Source organism: Hevea brasiliensis, chromosome 8, assembly GCF_030052815.1.
Source record: "Hevea brasiliensis isolate MT/VB/25A 57/8 chromosome 8, ASM3005281v1, whole genome shotgun sequence".
NCBI classification, from domain to species: domain Eukaryota; kingdom Viridiplantae; phylum Streptophyta; class Magnoliopsida; order Malpighiales; family Euphorbiaceae; genus Hevea; species Hevea brasiliensis.
This window is the reverse complement of record NC_079500.1, coordinates 13,330,529-13,354,432: the sequence shown is the minus strand read 5'-3', so window position 1 is coordinate 13,354,432 and position 23,904 is coordinate 13,330,529. Positions and strand designations below refer to the sequence as shown.

The 23,904-nt window shown below is 28.5% G+C and overlaps 1 protein-coding gene and 1 pseudogene across 1 annotated transcript; one reads left to right on the top strand and one right to left on the bottom strand.

Moving 5' to 3' along the window:
* The first annotated feature begins 3,693 nt into the window (after positions 1–3,693).
* Positions 3,694–5,444, top strand: LOC110672850 (agamous-like MADS-box protein AGL62). Its single transcript, XM_021835754.1, has 2 exons — positions 3,694–4,011; positions 5,121–5,444. The coding sequence occupies exons 1-2, from the start codon at positions 3,694–3,696 to the stop codon at positions 5,442–5,444; spliced, it is 642 nt and encodes a 213-aa protein (XP_021691446.1).
* An 8,001-nt stretch (positions 5,445–13,445) lies between these two features.
* On the bottom strand, positions 13,446–14,261 carry LOC110672851 (phytolongin Phyl1.1-like; annotated as a pseudogene).
* Positions 14,262–23,904: the final 9,643 nt, after the last annotated feature.

The window sequence follows — 23,904 nt, the reverse complement described above, 5'->3', positions numbered from 1 at the left end:
TGATTGTTCTACATGCTATATGCCTACTTACTAGCCATTGTGCCTACTTTATTTCTAGCTTTACAAGCCTGACAGCGAGTCTCATGCCCGACAGCTAGCTTCGTGCCTGACAGACGTATATTGGATAGACATATGGCTGTCTAACCAGTATACACCCATGCATCTAGCTTTTATAATTTATTATAGGTTTCTTGGGCACTAATAAAAATTAATTAAGACTTAAAATACAATAAGTAATCATAAAAGATCCCGATAATGTTAATTGTTTTCAAAGAATAACAAAAATATAAAAGACCCAGAAATTATGGGTTACATATATTATTTCAAATGTTAAATTATTGTTATAATAAATTATGCACCACTAAGCGTTATGCTTAGCGCGTTGATTTTCCATCGCGTGAGTAATCGGAGAGATCACCCCAAGACGCAAAGAAGAACACGATGAATGCAATCGACAGAGCTCTGATCAGATCTGCCATTGTCCAGAGTCACCTCACCGGTTTTTTGTATTTTAGTAGGATTGGTTCATTATGTTTAGTCATGATGTAATTACTAGTTTATGATGTATTTCATTTTGGACTTGAAATGAAAACTTATAATTTATTATCTATGAATTTTCATATGAATGTAATAGATGACACTTCATTTTGAGATCTCATAAATAGTTGAGAATGATATGATAAAAGAGAATATGATATGGAAATATGTGAGATAACTATGAATATGTGTGAGATGACTATGAATATGTTAACAGGTGATAGTGGAACCCGCCAGATGCTAATAAAACAGAGAAGGATCTATCCGCGTCTCCACAGAAATAAGATACTAAAAAAAAAAAATTCTACACATAAATTACCTGATTTAAATGACATTAAAATTTATAATAGACATGATAAGACAAGATAGGATGCTCCGGCACTGAATATGGCACTTCTTGCTCGGCTATACAATAGATGGGTATGAGGCATCACAAATAAATGGATAAAATGACTATGAAACTTAACCTAAATGACTATATGAAATGCATATATCACATTCCAACACTCCCTCAAGTGCAATTAGGCTATACTTAGTTATTCCATCTATTTGGGTCTTGTATTTTCTGTTTCTATCTTTTAAATTTTAACAACTTGGTTAGTCCACTAATCCACTAAGTCTAGTTCAATTAACTCAGCTTGCCTCATTACAACATGGCCCATCATGCTTATGAGTTTCAGATCTATGGATGTTGAGTTTTATCTCTCTAATATCACATCAATTTCTCATCTCATGTGCGAATGTTCACTGAAGTTGAAGTGTGAATAAATACAAAATTATTTTATTTTACGCTAAAATGTTTAATTGATAAATGGAAGCAATCCACATTCAAACTCTTAACCTTTTGATTTAAGAGATTATAATATCATATCAATAAATTATTCAACCTAAAAGCTCATGTTTATATGAGAGCTTTAAGAATAATTTTTACATCTTTAGAAAGAAGAAGTGATGAAAAGGAAGGAAAGGAGAAATTATTAAACTCATTGTGTGTGTTAAGTTAAAAAGTATTTAATAAAGGAATGAAAGAAAATGTTTTTATTGTGTTTAGATAATGAAGAGAAGAAGGGAAGTGAAATTATATTGTAAGAATACCAAAAACTCATTAATAATAAAAGAATCACATTATATTGTCATTTAAAAAAGAGGATAAAAGTGGCAAGATTACAAAAATAAAGTAGAATGACTGAACTCTTTTCCCTTTTCTCCTAAAATGTTTAATATATGTGAGGTATAGTGTTAAGATAGAAACTTCTATAATTGTTTTATTTTAAATAAAATAGAATTATTTTAAAAAAAATAAAATTATGAAAATGAAATAGAATGATTGTTTCCTTTCTTTCATTCGTTCATTGATTCATTTGAATTCAATAAAAATTTAAATCCAAAACCTTATAATTTTGGAAATGACTCTAACACCATTAAACTAAAGTATTGATATAATTGCCTTCTTTAGGATTCACTTTCCCTTCCATTCTCAAACCTAAGTAAAATAATAGGTCAACTTACAACAAGCATGAGATCATTACATGCATGCAATTACTCCCCATATTTAGGATACTAATTATTGATTCCTGAATCCTTCATTTTAAAAGGATTAAGCTTCCATCAGTAATTAGTTATTAGAAAGGAGATATATATTCCTATAAAAATGCGTTAATTATATGATACATATATAATTTATATTAAATTAGTTCATTAAAATTATAAAGTAATATAATCATCAATTAATTTAAAATTAATTTATCAAATTATGTATATATTTATTATACTTATGTTAAATATTTATAATTAAAATAATCATATTGTTATATCAATCATACTTTAAATTATATATATGAAGTTGATATTTTATTTTACCAATTAGTTTAATTGAAAATAATTTTTATTTTTATTTAGTATATTTATAAATAAATTATTGATATTATATAAATTGCATGTGAGAAATACTTAAAATATTTTTAATTTTTTATGATATTATTATATATTTTTATATTTATTGTATTTATTATTTAAAAAAATATGTAACTTACTAAACATGTCATCAACTAAATCAATCAATAGTTAGGAGATTTAAAGATTCGCAATGGTAAGATACTTTAATGGCACCTAAAATGACTAATTATATTGCAAACCTCTTAGAATAAAATTCACTTTTATCCATAAGAAAGTCTATGAACAGTGGTCCATATATATATATATATATATATATATATATATATATATATATATATATATATATATATATATGCATTTTGCACGTGAATTATAAGCACATATAGAATTTCTTATATTTATGTAAGAAAAATAAATTCTTTTAAGTGCATTTAACGATGCAATAACAAGAAATAGAAACAAATATAAGTTCAATTAGTAATAGGTCAACCCATATATGCTAATTATATATGTTGGGGAGAGTTGCAAACAATGAAATGAAGAATGAGGATTTTTTTTTTTTTTTTTTTTTTTTACAAAAACAAATGCACAAATAGACTGATCAGCCGGCAAAAAAAATTTCATACTTACACATATCTAGAAGCTCTCCGCCACATTTATGTTCAGGATAAAGTTCATGATATTTTCATAGATAAAATTAATTTGATGTAAATATGCCAGCACGTTAAGAGGTCAGGGGAACCTAAAATCTCTTAAATTAAATGAAATTTTCTTATCATTTGAACCAACCCCTGAATGCGGAATAAGAAATTTCTTTTCTTAATTATTACACGACTTATCATGAAGAGAAGAGAAACAAGCTAAGGATTGGAATATCTATCGATGACATCAAGAAACAGTATAAAGATCGTTTCCAAGAAAATTAATTTCCAAATTTGCATATTGAAATAGTGGTGATGATTCATGAAACGGTGTAACAATCAGGTGAGGCTTTTCAACTCTAAATATTCATTATGTTTATACCATAAATGTAAATCCAAAACAGATTCTAAAACATCCAAAACTAGTAAAAAAATAATTTCAGCAAATGGCTACAAAACTTGCCCTAATAAGGACACCTTCTGATTCTTAATATATCTCAACATAGAAATCATATAAATCTCCATCCTTATATCTCCATTTTTTTTCATCCTAAACGTATACATATATTTCACCGTTTCCTTCTTGTTTCATTGTTTTCTTTCATTTGCTTGTGTGGGCATGGTGAGAAAGAGCAAGGGCCGTCAAAAGGTGGAGATGGTGAAGATGCCTAATGAAAGTAATCTGCAAGTAACCTTCTCGAAACGTCGGTCTGGACTTTTCAAGAAGGCTAGTGAGCTTTGCACTCTTTGTGGTGTTGAGGTTGCCATCATTGTCTTTTCTCCTGGAAAGAAGGTTTTCTCATTTGGCCATCCAGGTGTTGAGCCTGTGATTGAACGGTTTATCAACCGGACCACTCCTCAAACTTCACCCACTATGCAACTAATTGAGGCTCACAGGAATGCTAGTGTTCGTGAACTCAATGTGCGGCTCACTCAGGTATCATATCGATGGATTTGATGTACAAAAAGTACGTACCTCATAGTTTTCATTCTCATTGTTTTCTTGAATTTGAATTTATTTTCAATTCAAAATTTTATTAAATATTAACCAAAGAAAAACTTAACGAACAACCCATACTAAACCTTGATCATCATATCAAAACTCATTCAACCAACCTCAAACTTGTAGTGTTAAGTGAAAAAAAGACCTGGAGACATACAAGACCAAAAGGAAGGTAGCTAGTTCGTGACAGCAATTAAAAAACAGAGAACACAATTGCAGAAACCTAGCAAGTTCTTGATTTGGAGTTTTTATTATATGCTCAACATCAACTTGAGTTAGTTCATTTTGTGTATGTAAGGCGGAAAAAACAAAGATGAAATTTAAAAAGCAGATCGATTATCCTGGAGAGGTCATTAAATTGATGAAATATTTTAGTATGAATCAATTTCCAGCGATTATGATATTAATCGACTCAAATCCTTCAAGAAACATCAATCGGTGTTCTCATAGGAATGTCCTGCATGATCTAATGGAGTCGCTTATTTTGCGTGTTATTTATCAAAAAGGGAAAAATATACAATTTTTTTATACGTTAAAGGCATATTTAATTTGATAGAATATAATAAAATGTAATGAAAAAAATTTAATTCAATTTAAGAATTAAAAACTCATTACGTTGCATACAAAGAATTATAATATAAATCGAGAGTATTAAAAAATAATGTTCCATTAGAGATCATATATTTAGAGGAAAAATACATGTGTATTGGGAGTAATTATATGGTAACGCTACTATTTCATGTAGGATTAATGTACAGAATGACAAAATAATTAGAAAATGAACTTAAATATAATAGATAGTTATTATTTTTTTTTAAAAAAAAACTATCTTAAACACGTGAGAAAAATTGAATATGATGGGATTCACTTATACTTATTTTTATTTGTATGATTCTCATTAGTTTGTCATGTCATGTAAGGTTATCCTCCATGGAATCAGCCCTATATTATATAACTTCTTGTATATAGAGTGTATTCAATAATCCCGGCAAAATTGTCGGAAAAGTTCAGACTTGAAAAATACTAATCAAATGATGCATCAGGTGAGCAACCAATTGGAAATGGAAAAGAAGAAAACAGAAGAACTTAATCATACTAGGAAGGAAAACAAGAGTCAGTGCTGGTGGGAGGCTCCCATAGAAGAACTTAACTTGCCTCAGCTAGAGCAGTTGAAGGTGTCACTAGAACACCTAAAGAAGAATGTGGCAAGGCAAGTTGATAAGCTTCTGATACAAAATTCACAAGTTCGTCATCAACAGTTTTATGCATCCACTTCTGGTGCAGCAGTTCTTCCTTTTGAATCCAAAAATGTTGTGTTTAATCCAGACAAGGTGCCTAGTCATGGATATGGACGTGGGTTTTATTAAGCAATCTCTTCAGCTTTCTTTGCTGTATATATGAAGAGTTGAAATAAAGTCATAGCCACAGAACACAGGTCTATTGTATTTATGGTTTGTCATTTGCCTTGCCTTGGGAGTCTTAATTTGTGTCTTGCATATATAAGATCATGACCATGATCTTTATATTATTTGAATATTGTAATTATCATATATCCCTTTGTAGTTTCAAAAATACAACTCATAGAATCTATAACAAAACTGCAATTAACCAAAGATATTAAAATGAAATAGTAGCAATTGATATATATATATATATATATATATATATATATATATATATATATATATATATATATATTTATCAGATAGTTAGACACATGCTTATTGTGAAATCTTAAAAGACCAGTCCATTCTCACTTGATGGAATGACACACCAATTTTTTCACATAATATTTTTTTTTATGAGAAATTGTAACACCCAAACCCTGTCTGCAGTTAGAGTAGTGTGTACATGTCTCCGAGACATACCCAAGAGTATATTTTAAGGGTTAGCAATCCCTCTGACAAATCTTGATTTTCTTATTTCTAATTAAGCTTCATTTTAGGGAAAAATAGTAGAAGATTTAAAAATTTCAAATTTATTTAAGTCATAAGAAAATAAAATTTATAAGTTTTCCATCTATTTAAAATTTCTCAAATAACAAAATTTAGTTTTAAATTCAAGGCAGAAATCCGATAGTTTTTCTTAAAATTTTGAGTAACCTGTTAAAATACATATCAATATTTATCATATTACTCTAAGACACATATGAAACCTATGTGGTTTCATTCACAACCCATCTCACAATAACCATAATTTATACAACGATCATATCAATTAAGATAAATTTATATACTTGGAAATTTACAATATATATACATATGAAAACGTTTACAAAATACAAGAATTGTTTCAATATCCATGTAGTTTGTAGAATTTAAATAGTTACACATTAAAGGATTACATTTCATAACATAATTGCCTAATACAATGTAATCTCCTAATGTGTATAAAATAATATGGTGTCTTCTCAAGTCTTGAGCAAAACGTCACCCATTTGCCTTCATTCCCATGCCAGCTCTTTATCCTTACTTTTATTACCTATGGAAAGTTCAAACAACTATCCGCTAATCAAATTTGCTTAGTGGTGCTATAACTTAATGATATTATGTCATGCAATATGCATGTGAGCAAATCATGCATAATCTCATGAGATATGTTTTTAATAATTTTATTTAATTAGTATAATGTGCAATCCCACACAATTTTAATATGACATAACATAGCTTTTAATTATATAAATTTTTGCAATGTTCAGATTAATAACAATTACAATCAAGGTACATAGCATTTCATGAATAACCGTTTTCACATACTCCTTTTCATTTATTTCCTTGGCCCAATTACAATATCTAGACAACTCAAGTGACAAGTATCCTCATCATGGCATAAGCCAAGTACCCTCATCATAGCATAAGCCAAGTTATTGTGCATAATTTCAATTATTAACTAGTCAATTTCCTCATGCCACTTATTTTTAGACTTATAATGACCATATATCCTTTCAATATTGCATATAATTTATTCAATCAAAACATGCTTACCAATTTCTCCTTTATTCGCAACTCATTCTTAATCAATATCACTAATACCACATAATCATATTTTCCAGGTGCAGCAAATTTAAAATTCTACTAAAAATTATAGAAATAGGGTTTTATTGCCTTATTTTTCAGAATTCAACTTTCATATATCTATTTCAATCTCCAATTTGAATCATATCAAAATCAGGTCTACATTTCAAGTTATAGACAAAAAAGTGCAACCTGTTCCAAACTTCAATCACATTTAGAGTAGTAATAGGAAATGTAAAAATATCATTATGTAGCCAGTAAAATCAATTCTCGGCCATAACTATAAAGTTTTAAGGCATTCATTAAGCTTTCCAACGGTTTAGGAATCACCCCATTTCAAGTTCTGTAGCATAAGATATAAATTTTTAAAATTGATTGCCCTGCTTCTGGAAATTGTCAAGTCAATTTCTAGATTTAAGTAGTAAAAAGTTTTGCCTTCAAACACCATCTTAACAAGGGAATTAGGTCTAGCACGAAATACAAAGCTTTAGGGCATTCATTAAAGTTTCCATAGACATAAAGATCATAGTAATCCAACATTCCTAGTTCAAGTTATGAATTTTTAAATGTGACTGATCTTGCAGCCTACTAGCAGTTCCAAACTTCCAATACACACACAAGGTATCATTTTCATTACTTTATTTTTCTCCCTTATCCCTAGTGGAGTCCCCAATCAAATATGATAAAAAATATAGGTTATAGCACTAACCTCACTTGAGTACTAGCTGCTACTCCTCTTCCTTCAAGTCTCCACCAAACCCTTCAAGGAATTAGATTTCTTCAAGCTTGAATCACCGAGTCTTCTTGCTCCCTTTGCTTAGGCCTCTAAAAATGGTATGATCTCGAATTCTTGCTTGGTGTCTCTTCTTCTAATTTGAGAGAATTTTGCTATTGAAAGGAAAAAGAAAGGAGGAAGAAAATGGGATAAGTGGGCGGCTCAATGGAGAGAAAGATAAAGTGATTTTTATTAACTTTTTACCTATTGGTCATTCACCCTTTACCCATTGGTCCATGATGTGCTTTATATTTCCTATTGGTCATTTTCCTTTTTTTTTTATTATCATCATTTCTAAATTTTTTCTTCAACTTAGTAATTACTTCAAGTTAGTCCTCCAATCTCTTGTTTGCTCCTTAACTTATCAATTAATTTAATTTGGTCCTGTAACCCTTGGTGGCCAAATTTCTAAGCATGAATGGAGGTAATTTCATGCATAATTAATTTTGTAATTTATATAAATACCTTTTAGGGTAGATTGAAGATGTTAAAGAGATAATCAACCACAGTAGCATAAATGGTTCAAGGACAAACCCTTTGATAAAATCATAATGATTTTACCAAGACATATTAATCTATATAAGTCACTCGCACACCTATGTCTACAATCGATATGAGATCTTAAAGGACAATAAATTGATTATTAGGACTTTTTACAAAGAAAATTGAATTTTTAGTGGGTATTAGTGTATAATATTCTATTAAAAAATGCTACATCGAATTTATCATTTTGAAACTTAAAATTGTGTCTCAAACAATTATATATTTGCCTCTATATATTTTTAGAGATAAATAAATATTTGTCCCATTTATTATTGTCCTTAAATATAATTAGTAACAAATATTGAGACAGATTTCCATTTGACACTAATTTAATTTTTAAAAATAAATATATTTATCTATAAAAATAATTTATAGAGACAAATAAATTTATCTCCATATATTTTTACAAAAGCATATATTAATTCGGGCTGTGCACGATTTTCAGGTTCCTAAATCGAACCGAAAAACCGTACCGAACTTATAGGAACCATACTAAATCAAATTATTTTGATACTTTGGTTTGATATTGGTTTTTCAGTAAAAACCCAGCTGAAACTGTACTGAAACTGAATCAAAAACTATATTTATACATTTTTTTTAAGATGTATTATATACTTATATATATATATATAATTATAAACTAAATACAATCTAATATTATATTTTATTTCTCTATATTTTCTTAATAATTTTAGTTATAAATATATTGAATTACCTTATAATTCTTAATTATAAATGTACTATTATATTATATATTTATATGTTCATTCATTATTATATTTATAGTTAAATATTACATAATTGATAAATAGTTAAAATGTATATTACGTGATATACTTATATTACTATATTATATAGTATACTTAATCCTGAATTATATATACAATTTATAGCTAAAGATTATATAATTTAGAAATAGTTAAAATATATATTATATAATATTTTATGTATTAATAACCCAATTCAAAATTTAAATGCTAATTCAAATATAGCTTTTTTAAAAAAATAATTATATAAAATATTTTAAGAACCAAGAATTGAATCGGAATCATTATTTAAAATAAATATCATTTAATTGAAACTTTAATTACTAGTGGACCCAAGAAATGAGCTCTATTTTTTCATGTTATTATTTTTTTTATCTTTTAATTTATAAATTTTATTTTAATTTATATAAAAAATTTATTATGATGAAAAAATTAATAACATATTATAATATATAATTAAATTTTATTATATTTATTATAATATTTATAAATTTTCAAATTACAAATTTAATTATAAGTAGTATAAAAAAATTTCAAAAATTTGTTAATATATGTATAATAAATATAAATTAAAATCATCAAAATACTTGTATTAAGTTGTAAAAGTGTTTTAATCTAATTTTTGAGTTTTTTTTAGAAAAATGATTTTATCTTAAAAATGTAACTTCTTATATAATAGAAATATATGAATTATTTTTATTTATTTTTGAAAGTGTTTTTAAAATGTCAAAATTTATTATTATATCTGTTATTATTGTAATTTTTAATTATTAACACTTATTAGTTTAATAATAAAGAATAACATGTTGATTAGAGCCTTTAATCATACACAAATTAGATTGAAGGAGAAATATAGTTTCTTTATTTTAATACATACAAACATAATAAAATAGAAGTAAATGTGTGTATTACATGTTTAATAATTTTAAAAAAAAAGTCACTTTATTATTTAACTCTTTATAATCTTTACACAGTTAACATCTAATACAATTTATTCATATATTGTTTATTTAATTATTAAAAATATATTATTTTTGACATAAGAAAAAAGAATTTTTTTAGTGAGAAATTAAAAAAAAAAACTTAAAACTTTTTTATTTAATTGAGATTAACATTAATGAATAAAAACAAATAAGTATAACATTTAGAAACTAATAAGTTTTTTCTCAAAAGATTAATGATTCGAAATAACTAATATAACATTTAGAAACTAATAAGTTTTTGTCTAAAAAACTTTTTAGAAATAAATAATTTAACATTTAGAGACTAATAAATTTTTGTCTCAAAAAATTTATTATTAAAAATAAAGAATTTAACATTTAGAGACTAATAATTTTTTACTTCAAAAAGTTCATTGTTAAAGACAAATAGTATAACATTTAGAGATTAATAAAATTTTATTTTAAATAAATAGTTATAGTAACAAATATCTTATTTGTCTAAAAATATATGCCTCTAAAAGCTAATATTGTAATAGTGAAATTAACACATCAAAAATTGTTAATTTGTTTTAACTGAAGTTGTGAATCAAGTGAAGTTTGAAAATTACTTCAATAAATAATCACTTAACTTTTATTAATTTAAATTGTTTATGAAGTGCATGTAAATGTGGACTATATGAGAATAAGATTTTATTAAAATTGTCATGGTTTTAACAGTAGTCCATTCATGTCACTAATTTATGTGTATTCTTGACAAAAAAAAATTCATCAATTTTTTTTAAAATAAATTCATTGATATATTAAATAACACTGCAAAAAAGTAATTTCACATATGGTCTGGGCTAATGACTAGCTCGTTGTCTTATCATGTATAATTGAAAAATTATATCAAAAAAATGAATGAATGCCATAAACCAAAAACATTCATTCATCCACTGGTTTGGCACAGCGCTCTAAGTTAAGGTTTTTAATGAATATGCTTTCTAATTGAAGAGGTAAAGCTATAGAATTCAAGTATATAAAAAATTTCCATCTTTGCTGTTTCTTTTGTGGATTACTTGACAGTGTTGGTGGAGGAAAACCCATATAAATGAAGTTAATTCAGTTCAAAGAGCATATCTCCAATGTCAACCAACAAAAGATCGTTCAAAACAAATGAGAAGTAGTTTCAGTCTTTTCCTGTCAACTTAAACGACACATGATTCAACCAGTCGTTTCGGCTCGATTAGTGATTTTCGAACCGGAGCCGTCAGTTCTGGTTCACCCAAAAGTGTGAATTTGAACAAAAACAGTGAACTTCAAGGTTTTGTTTAAAATTCAACGGTTCAAATTTTTTCAGATTTTTTAAATAAAAGTTTTCTATTTGGCTCAAAATCGAATCGAACAATTTCAGTCCAATTCACTTACGATTCGAGTCAAACACATGTTTGATCGATTTTAGTCAAGAACCAACCCTTGACCGGGTCTAATTTTCATGAATGAGTCTTAAATAATATGAGCTGAAGTAATTTGCGGTGAGTTATTAGTTAATAATGAAACGCCATTGTATGTTTGCAGGTCTATTTCTCGCTTCTTCCTAATGAATGGCTCCTGTTACGGAAAGGATTATTGATCCAAATATACTTAACAGATTTAGAAATCTAGTTTCAAGTTTCAACCATTCTCTCTACAAGAATTTCTAGGATTACCAACAGATTTTTCTGTTGGTAAAATCCTATAAAATGGATTAGCAATTTCAATTGCTGACGAATTTGATAGATTGCAATGAACCTAGTTGGTAATTATTTTACCAATAAATTAAAGTCTGTTGATATTTATCAACAGATTTTGAAATTCGTTGATAAACCTGTAGAAAAATTAAATATATATATATCAAATATTACAATTCATTGGCAATTTTACCAAAGGATTTAAAATCTGTTGGTAATTTCAAAAAATAAAAAAGAAAATTTATTTTCAGTGAAAATAATAATTTTTTATTATTTTTTAGATTAATTATTTTTCTTTAAAATTATTTTATTATTACAAATATTTTCTTATATTATGACTAATAATTATTATAAATACATTATAATGAATGCAAAAAGCAGTATTTGAAAAAGAAAAAAAAAATAGAGATGAGAGGAGAAATATATGAGGAAATTATATTAATAAAAATGGAAAATATAAGGTATAAATTAAAAACGGATAAGAAAAAATAAAAATGAAGAAAATGAAAAAAAAAAATAAGAGAAAAGTTAAAACTGAAGAAAATGAGAAAGGAAAAAAGAAGAAATGATGAGAGAAGAAAAGAAAATGAGACAAAATGGAAGAAAATAAAAGAAAAGAGAACAAATTATGTGACATGAGAAAAGACAACGAGAGAGAAGAAAAAAAAAGAGAGAAAAAATAAGATGAAATAAGTAAAAAAGAAAATGAGAGAAAATAGAAGAAAATGATGAGAGAAGAGAAAGAAAATAAGAGAAAAGAAGAGGAAATGAGAAAAAGTAATAAGAAATTGGGAGAAAATGGAATAAAAATTGAAATGGTAGAGAAGAAAATAATTAAATGTATTAAAAAGGAAATGTGAGATTTTCTTACCTGAAATTTACCAATAAATTTTAAAATCCTTTAGTAAATTACTAATAAATTTGAAATTCATTAATAATTTAAACTCTATTTTTTTTGTCTCACAAATTATCAATGGATTTATAAATCCATTAGTAATTTAAACACTAATATTTTCATCTCACAATTTACCAGTGGATTCTATATAATACAAACGGATTCTATAATCTGTTAGTAAATTATCCGTTGGTAATTTATTCATTGGTAATTTACTGAAAAATTTCAAATTGGTTGATAATATAAACGATCAATTTTTTTGTCTTACAATTTATCTAACGAATTTTAAATTGGATAGTAATTTAAACACCTTTTTTTTTGTCTCACAAAGTACCAACGGATTTCAAATCCGTTGATAATTTAATCACCTACTTTACCAAGCTTTCTAGTAGTTCTTTAGCAATGGCAGTCAAAAGAGTAACTCTTCTATTCATTAATGGATGCATTATTTAAACCTAGGGGCTAATGATGCATGCAAATATTTAAACTTAAGTGTTTGGTATACTTTACTCATAATTTGACTCTTTTCAACTTTCTTTTTTATTATTTAAATGAAAATTCAAAAAATTTGGATTATTAATTTTTGGCAAAATGTTGTTTTGGCCCTTAAAGTATATGCAAATAGGCACACAAGTCCTTAAACTTGTTTAAGGTCCAAAGAAGGCCCTCAAGCCCTTAAAATTGCATATTAAAATCTAAAGTATATAGAGGTGCACCGCATTAATTAAAAACTTTTGCATCCAAAACCACCGCTAATTGACACCCAAATTATGAATCATATCAAGTAAACAATAGCATCAATAGCAAGAATAACCCTCACTTGGCGCTACCACTTCTTTCGAATTCTTTGGGAGCTTGACCTGATCCTCGTTGAAAACTTCTTTTGCAATGAAATTGAAGATGCTACTCCACCTTGGTTATTAGAATCCAATGAAGTCGAATCAATTTTACCTCTAACTATAGATTACCTACGCTCCTCCAATTCATTGTCTTTCATTATATTCACATCATCCTTTGATTTCTTCTCTTGCTTGTTAGATTTTGCAAACATAGGAGCTTTAGTGGATGTAAGAACTTCAATTTACTTATTTGCATCACTTTGTGATGGAGAAAGGCCCACATTATCGAATAAGGAAGTTTTAGCATTCCAATCATGTTGAGATACATGTTCCAATGAAGTTATCAAACTGTGAAAAACAAGCACTAGTTGTTCATGTATATTACTTGAGATCAAACTTGAAAAACTTCTTCTTGAACTCACCTTCCTAAACTCATCCCTTACATGCTTTAGAAACTTGAAGTACAATTGGGTTTCCAAGACTTTCACCAACAATTATGAAATAAACATAACCCTCTTCTATCAAAAACCCAAAAGTCCTCTTATCAATTGTCTCAGCATACCATTTGTGATACGTAGGCATCCTTTCCATAAACAATGCTTCCAAATTCTCAATCTCATCATTACCCTCACTGTACACATACAAGGTTCGATTACCCTATGAACACAATAGTAATGAACAGTATTTTGTATTGAACCCATCTTGTTCGACACTAGTTTATTAAGAACTTTTCTACACACCACCAAAGAACTAAAACTTTCCAATATTCCTTTGCTATCAAGTTTTAGATCAATATCAACCAGCATAAGAACATAAGACAAGAATCTAAGAGACAACAATTTGGAAGAAAAGAGATCCAATAAATTCCTCTATAGAAGATGCAAAAAACTAAACAAAATGCTTCTTCAACAACAAAGTCAAAAGCTTTCAACAAATACCAACAAAGTCCTTCAGCTAAACATTTAAAGTCAAGAAAAAAGTCCCTCATACCTTTTCCTCAAGTCCAACCACACCAACGAGATAAGTGTTACGAGCACAACCTATAATAGTTGAATTGAAATCATATTCAAGGCCAAATAACTTACATGAGAACTTAAAAGAAAAGGATGTTGTTCATCACATGACCATGACTGACGTCCGATTCAATTTAGAGGGTGCTTGGCTTAGGTTATGAAAATCAACTTATAAGTACCTAGTTCTTCTAAGTTAATTTAAGCTTACAAGCATTTAAAATTTTAAACAGTTACGTATTTTATTAAATTATTTATAAGTGACTGATAAGCAATTAATGTATTTAGTAAAAATAGCTTATAAGCTCATTTATTATCAAAATAACTAAAAATAATATTAAATGAGAAGCATCAAAATACTTAGTTAAATTTTAAAATTTTGTGATCAAATTTTAAAAATTAAATGATCAAATTTTAAAAATTAAATGATGATAATATATTACAATACTTAGTCAAACTAGCTTATAAGCATCAAAATGAAAAGTTACGTCCCTTGACTTATTTTTTTTAGCTTACAAGTTCAACTTATAAGCCCAAAATTTGTTGTAAACAAATAAGTCAGCTTATGTTTAGAACTTATAAGCTAGTCAAACTAGCTTATAAGCTACATCCTCTTAAATGGACATTTGTTAACTTTGGATTTAAATGTGCCATTTTAAAAACTTAAGGGACTTATTTGGACCCAAATAAGTTTAAAGGCATATGTTACTATTGTCATACTTTAAGAGCTAAAATAGGCATTCTACCTTAATTTTTTAATTTAGTTGGGCCAATAAAAAAAACATTTAAATTATTAGAATATTAATCCATTAAATATTTTATTCAATTGAACCAAATAAAAAAATATCAATCAATGACGGATGCGATATTTAGATCTAGATGCCTTATTTACTTCACTCACAATTTGATTCTTCTTAAAATTTCTTTTTTATTACTTAAAAAAAATTTAATTATGAACCACTAATTTCCTATTTAATTGGGCCAATAAAAATCTTTATTTTAAATTCTAAATTGATTTTTAACAAGGTTTTCCTTTAGTTAATGTTAACACATTCCTATAGTTATTACAGGTTCTTGTCCTTGATAATTTTTGTGAACGAAAGTAAAACAACAAATGGGTTTGCTCAAATGATTTCTGAGGGAATAGAAACATTTGCCTTAAAGTTTATTGTAAGAATTTCTTCACCGGTACTTCCTTTAATGGTTTTTTTTTTAATTTCTTTCCATACAGTGAAGGATATTTTTGGGTTCCAAAGAGTAAAGTAAATATTAGACCTATCATAGTAGGGGTAATTTATATGATTAACTAGCGATTTTATTATTTTATTTTAATAATATATTTAATATTTATTTTTTATATTTTATATCTTTAAATTTTTATTATAAAATTTTATTTTAAGTATTAATAAATAATTTTTTTAATAATAATTGATATAATTTTATATTTTAATGAAAGATATAAAAATATATACCATTCAATTTTAAATTTTAAAATAAGTTGACTTATAGATTATTTTCTATTACTTTTTAAATTAGTTGATACATAGCAATAAAAATATAAACGAAGTAGGAAAAATAATATGCCAAGTGGATATTTTTAAAATATTATTAAAATTCTCAAATTTTAAAAATAAGAAATATTTATAAAAAATAAATATATCAATAGTTAAGGGCTTCTAAGAATAGCACCATCCTTAACACTCAAAGGAAGCATAATGCAAATAAAAGAAAAGTGAAGAAAGATGACGATAATGAATTAGTTTGTGTAATAAATTTATGGAAAGGAGACAAGAAAAAAACCTGTAAATCAAGCAAAGTATTGTCAATAGAGGAGAAAGAGTTTATTATTGGACATCCCTTTCTCATATAATGCTATCCTTGGCCAACCCATATTCAATAATCATGGCATTTTCTATGAAACTACTAGTTGTTGAGGGAATTGTAGTAGCTCAAGGAAGCTAAAAGTCTGCCAAAAAATGTTATAAACAATCAGTAAAAATGGTCTCTCAACTCTTTCTCCCAATTGAGTCATTAGAGAAATTCAAGGACAAGTTGTTCCCCAAACTAATGAATGAAGTCTTGGTAGTGAAGCTAGAGGAAGCGAGAGAAGTTAAGCTTGGTTTGGCACTTGAAGGTCTGAGTCAAGTAGCAATGATTCGAATATTAAAAGAGCAAATTAAAACCTTTGCTTGTAACCTTGAAAATGGAAGGGTGTTGATCCAACCATTATGACCCATAAGCTCAAAGTCAAAGTTCAAGTTCAATACCCTACTTGGGTGGCCAACATCGTATTGGTAAAGAAGGCTATTAGGAAGTGGCAAATGTGTATAGATTTCAGTGATTTGAGCAAAGTCTGCCCAAAGGATCACTACCCTCTTTCCACCATTGATTGCCTTGTTGATGCCATAACTGGCTGTGCAGTTTGTTCTTTAATGGATGTCATATCTAGTTACCACCATATTTTAATGGAGTCAAAGATGATGAGAAAATGGCTTTTATCACTATCAAAGCGATGTTCTACTACAGCGTCATGCCATTCAACCTTAAGAATGCTAAAGTGGCTTGCCAAAGATTGGTCAATGGCATGTTTAAAGGGTTGATTAGGCGAACCATTGAAGTATGTATGAATGATATGATCATGAAAAGTAAAAGAATAGAAGACCATGCCAAGGACATTGTTAAAAGTTTTGATGTCCTGGACAAAGTGGGAATGAAGCTCAATCTAGAGAAGTGTATGTTCAATATAAAAGCAAACAAGTTTCTGGGATATCTAGTATCTAAAAAGGGTATTGAAGTGCACCTAGAGAAGAATTGAGCAATCATGGATATACAACCACCCAAAAGCATCAAAGAAGTCCAACAGTTAAATGAGTGAATTATAGCATTTTAATGATTTATGTCATGTTTAGTAAGGAGGTGTTTCCCCTTTTATCATGCTTTAAAAGTAAAAAAGCACTTTAAGAGGAAGAAGATTGCCAAGCAACATTCAAGAAACTAAAGCAATTTTTATTTCAACCTTCACTTTTGGACACGCCCAAGCCAAGTGAAGCATTGTACTTGTACCCTTTTCGTTAGTAAAGAAATTGTTATTGAAGTCCATAGCAACTATCCATTAAGGAAGATCTTGCATCACCCTCATGCCAACAAGCGAGTGACAGAATGATCGATCCACGTGGGCGCGTATGATGTCCAGTGCAACACATAGTTATTAAAGGCTCAAGGAGCACTAAGACACTAAGGTGTCCTGGAGACTAGGCGCAAGGAGCAAGGCAGAGGCGCTCTCCCAAGCGAGGCAAGGTGCAAAAATAAATAAAAAAAATTAAAATTTTAAAAAATATATAAATATTCTATCATACTTCAAGTAACATAAAACTACATAATAATAACCAAAAAGCATTTAAGTAATAATAATTTTGGAATCCAAAAAAGATAAAAATAAACTAATAAAAAGTTAAAAACACAAATAAACTACTAAAAGTTAAAGTTTAATAAACTAGTAAAACTACTAAATGTTCAATCCACATCAATAGAAACATCAAAGTCCTCTTCATCTTCTTCATCAACTTCATTATCTTCCTCATATTCATCTTCCAAATCAACATGTTCATCATCATAATCTTCTTCCTAACCTTCAAGAAGCGAAGAAGTTTGGATGGATGATGCTTTTCTTTTTTACTGTGGTGTAGATCTTGAAACAGGTGTAGATGCAACATTTTTTCCTTTACTTGATCTAGTGTCATAGGCATCCTCTTCAGCACCAATAGCTTCAGCAACCACATTCCATGTCAAATCATCATCTTCAAAAACAAGTTCATCTCTATCTATCTCTTCCTCCATTTGGCCCATCAGCTATTCATTACTATCATCAATTTCTTTCAATGAGATGGGGTCAATGTGGTCACGTGCATCATATCGACGCTTTAATGATCAATTGTATTTGATAAATACCAAATCATTCAAGCGATGTTGAGCTAGCCTATTTCTTTTTTTACTATGAATCTGCAAAATATAATAATTTTAATAAGTATACTTTTTGAAAGAACAAATTAAAGGTATAATTCTAAAGGGAAATGTTTTGTCACTTACATGCTCAAAGATGCTCTAATTACGCTCACAACCAGATGCACTACAAGTAAGGCTAAGCACTTTGACAGCAAAATTTCTCAAATTTGGAGTTGTAGCTCCATAAGTCAACCACCATGTGGCTAATGAAAAAATAATGCATATTAATTATTGTTCAAAAAGATTGCAATATGAGATAAGATTACGTGCTTATGGGTAAAATTGTATTACCTGGAGATACTTTCTTTCGATTACTAATTGCCATATCCATCCCAAAGATGCCTTCAACATTTTGATAAAAAGGTAATTGAGCCATTATTTTGTCCTGCTCTTCTTTGCTTGGAATCAACCTTGCTACAACTTGGTATAAGCCAGTAACAATCTCAACATGTTTATTAATTTTCTCATTTGAATAAAAAAATTCAGGATTCAAATAATATCCAGCTGCATGCAAAGGTCGATGGAGTTGACTTTCCCATCATTTTATTAATAATCTCAAAAATTGTCTTATATTTTTCTTCATTGTCACCAAATGACTTTGCAATTGCTTCTTTAGCCCTATCCATTGCCTCATAAATATATCCCATTGCAGGCATTTTCTCACTATCAACTAGTCTAAGCACTAGTCTATCCACCCCTCTTATGGGACTCAGCGTCCTCGCTGAGGTTTACCCCACCATCGTTCAAGGTTGCACGCGGAGCTGCTCTAATACCACAAATGTAATGGCCCGGCCCACTAGTGATATTGTCCGCTCTGGGCTGAAGCCCTCACGGTTTTAAAACGCGTCAATAGGGGTTTCGAACCACCAACTTATAAACCCAGCATCTCTCCCGTGTTTTGCCGATGTGGGATTTGCCTAGTGTGTTACAATGAATGTTGGGAATTTTCCCAATATCTTCTATCATCGAATCTATGCAATGGGCAGCACAAGGAGTCCAATACAAATGAGGGTGCTTTGTTTCTAATAACTTCCCTAAAAGCAAAACAAATATGGTAGCATAAATATTAAAAATATTATTTACTTAAAATGAAATTAAACTATCTAATAATAGTAAGAATAAAAACTCTTAATTACCTGCAAGCACACAATTGCTAGCATTATTTGTCACAACTTGAACCACATTAGCCTTTCCAACACGCTCCACAAATCTATTAAGCAACTCATACATCTTATCACTAGTTTTTTAGTATTCTGAAGCATCAATAGATTTTAGGAAAACAATTCCCTTTGAAGAATTCACCAAGAAATTAATTAAAGTCCTTTGTTTCTTATCAATCCAACCATCTACCATTATGGAACAACCATACTTTGCCCATTCTTCTTCATAGGACTTTAATGAATCCTTCACCTCAGTAACTTCTTCATTCAATAAAGGTACCCACACCTCATGAAAACTAGGTGCTTTCATGCCAATCCCAAATTGTCCAATAAACTCCACCATAACTTGAAAACTTGGATAATTGACGGCATTAAAAGGAATTGCCGCATCATACATCCACTGAGCTATATCCTTACATGTTTTTTTTTTTTTTTTTCGCAATTCCTTTTTACATGTCTCATTAATAGTGGTTTGCTTCAATTTTGAATTTTTTTTTATCTTGCACCGCTTTTTTAGCACTTTTAGCAAAATATACATCTATTGGACCCTTTGTCCTTGGCTTCTTTTGAACCATACTACTTCCCTTTGAGCCTCCAAGAATTACCCTAACATCATCTTCATCTTCATCATCTCTAAGACTTTCAACATCCTCATAATCAGGCAGTTTATTTAAGCTCTTTGCTAAAGTCTTTTGTTGCATATACTCTTGTAGCTCTTCACGCACATGTGTTGGACACTTCTTACACATTATAGCATTTCGAAATCCTCCAACTAAATGCTGCTTAGCTCAGAATATCCCTCCTTTTGTAACTTTGCCACAAAAGTTACAAGCAATATCATTTTTTTTGTTTGGATTCACTACATGAACATACTTCCATGGGGGATCTTTGTTGCTATTATCAGTTTTAGTAGCAGCTGTAGATGCTTCCAATTCCATCTTTGCAAAATAATAATAATAATAATAATAATAATAATAATAATAATAATAATAATAATAATAATAATAATAATAATAATAATAATAATAATAATAAAATCAAAAGAGAAGGAAATTAATAATTTAGAGCCAACAATAACATACATACCAATTTATAATACCATATTACCATAATCTAATTATAATAATAGAAATTAATAATTTATGATAATATAAACTCTTGTAATATTTCTAATAATTTATAATAAGACCTGATAGTAATTAGCATTTAGCAATAAGAAAATAAAGTAATAAGTCATTTTTAATTCAATAATAAAACTAAAAGCTAATAAGAGTAATAGAATTAGCGTAATAGAATTAGCATAATAGCATCTCCAAGTCTCAATTTATATTCACATATTCACAATAAACAAAATATCAAAATCACAAACTTATATTATAAAAAAAAAATAGCACAGCACATGGTAGGGCAAGCAGAGAGCACGGCAAAGAAAGGGGAAAAAAAGGCACAGCAGTAGGCCTTGAATAAACCACAACTAAAAAGAGAGAGAGAGAGAGAGAGAGAGAGAGAGAGAGAGGTGTATAAGAGAGTGTGAAAGCCCAGGAAAAAGAAAAAAAAAAAAGAAGCTGCAGTGCCATGGATGACACAGAGAAAGAGAGAGAGAGAGAGAGAGAGAGAGAGAGAGAGAAGAAGAAGAAGAAGAAGAAGAAGAACAAGAAGAAGAAGAAGAAAAAGAGGAAGAAAGCAGCAAATAACGTACCAGGTTTGATCTTCTTTCCCTTCTCTTCTCTTCTTCTTCTTCTTCTTCTTCTGCTTCTTTTCTTGGCTTCTGGGGATCTCTCCTCTTCCTCCTCCTTCTTCTTCTGCTTCTCTTCTTTTTTATCTTTTCTTGGCTGCTGGAGATCTTCTCTTCTTCTTCTCTTCTTCTTCTTCTTCTTCTTTTTTATCCTTTTGTTGGCTGCTGCCTGCCGGATAAAATTTAAAACCCTAGCCAAACTTTTATACATGCTCCTTGACTCCTTGGGGCACGCCTTGGTGCACCTCAGTGCACCTTGGGGTGCCTCAGGGAGCTAGTGCACCTTTTCTGTAGTGGGGTGCAAGGGGTTGCGCCTGGGGCGTGCCTGATAACACTGGTACAACATAATTAACGCCAACGCTAGAGCACAAGCTCTGGTAGACATTATTGCTAAATTAACTCTTGTTGAAACCACCAAAACCAAAAGGCGAGAAAAATGATAGTTTTGAGTTGAAAAATGAAATAATACGAATTCTATATTTCTCTACATATTAATTTATGAGCAAGAGTTAAAGATCTGCATTCGAATGTAAGGGCTAATGAATATCATATAGTTCATTAACAATACTTAGCAATTAGTAACTAAACATATGGTTATTTCTTGTTTCATTGCAGTCAATGGCACATTAGCAGGTGTCCTTTATAATAAATATCTTCTAATTAGGAGTAAAATTTTATTATTTTGAAAATTTTATAGGACCCTAATTAGGATTTTGTGAGAGATTAAAAAAGGAATGCATTCAATTTTGGAAATTAAGTTAATTTTAAATTAATGCTAGACTCTGTAAAAAAAAATAGTGCCGGACTTTTTTGGGTATTTTGCAACATGTTTGAGTACTATTAGTGCTAGTCATTGAAACAAACAAAAAGCCTCCAATCCCCCAATTCTATAGGATTTTCTTTTTTAGGCCTTTTCTATAGAAATTATATTTTCAAGTATTACTACTCACTTTATAAATTATTAAAGAACTTAGTTTAATGTAATGGATTTACTTCTATAACCACTTATTATTAAATATTTGCCATTTTTGAAAAATTTTAATTATTTGACATTATATTTATTAAATATAATATATGTGTATAATTAATTTTTTTTATTTGAATTGAACTCTAAGTCATTAAAGATCTAATTTTCATATATAAATCAAATGAATAATATATATATATATATATATATATATATATATATATATATATATATATAGATATTGGAAATAATTGAATATATTTATTTTTTTAAAAATTGAATATTTGAATTTATATTTCAGATATAAAACTAAAAAAAATAAATTTCAACATCAATATTAAATTTAAGTATCTCTTTATTTAAGCTTTAAGGTATAAGAATCGAGTGGAAAGGTTTTGAATTCAAATTTTCTCATTTATTTATTCTAAAATTATTCACTTTCATAAGAAATAAGAAAAATAAATTATTACTTCTTATTATGCAGCTCATCAATTATTATTCGACTCATTATGTGTGTGTGTGTGTATTTTATTTTGAGAGAAAGAAATATTCCTCAATAGAATACTTACTATATAGAATGGAACTCCAACTTTAGTGTTATTACTAATTGAATTAAATTTCTAATTAGATTAGAATTATGGGGACTAACACAGAAATATTGTAGAGAGGTTACTTAGCTTTACCCATTGATAAGGGACTCCCTTCCATTATAGTCTCATAGAGAGAGAGAGAGAGAGAGAGAGAGAGAGAGAGAGAGAGAGAGAGAGAGAGGTTTCAACCTAAGGTAAAAAAAATAAAAAATAAAAAATAAAAAAAGTATAGCCTAAGAGGAAGAAATTATTATCCATTGTAATCTTATAGAGGGAGAGAAGCTTTTCAGCCTAAGGTGAATAAAAGGCATAGAATAAAAGATGCTCCAACCCATATAATTAAAAACACCTTTGTTGCATACAATGTAGTTAAAATAGTAAATATATTAAATTATATCTAAAGGAGACTGAAAGAGATTAACTGATGCACTTCCTATTAGCAATTTATTGTGAGTCTTTTACTGGGTGTAATTGGGTTAAATGGTTAATAGTTTTATGTTTGTAATTATTGATTATTTTGAAAATAGTGAAAGAAAGGCATATACCCTTAAATATAGTTCTATATTTACTTTATTTTTTTTTATAATTTACATGTTTTTGTTTTAGTTCTTTTTAAATAATCAAGAACTCTTGAAATTGCTTTCAAATGTTTAATATTAGGCTTACTAATGTATCTTAAAAATTTACAAATTATAAAAGCAATATCAAGTCTAGTGCAATACAGAGCATACATTAAGCTATCAATAGTATTAACATACTCAATTTGAGCAATTATCCTTCCAAAATTTTCAGTTAATTTGAAATAAACATCATATGGAGTTTTTGATTCTTTAACTTTTAAATGATTGAATTTATTTAATATTTTCTCAATATAATGAGA

What these genes read in the sequence shown, in the direction of transcription:
- LOC110672850 (XM_021835754.1), top strand. Translation starts at nt 3,694, where the DNA reads ATGGTGAGAAAGAGCAAGGGCCGTCAAAAGGTGGAGATGGTGAAGATG. An exon ending in TCAATGTGCGGCTCACTCAG is followed by an intron (nt 4,012 to 5,120) that starts GTATCATATCGA and finishes ATGATGCATCAG; the next exon opens with GTGAGCAACCAATTGGAAAT.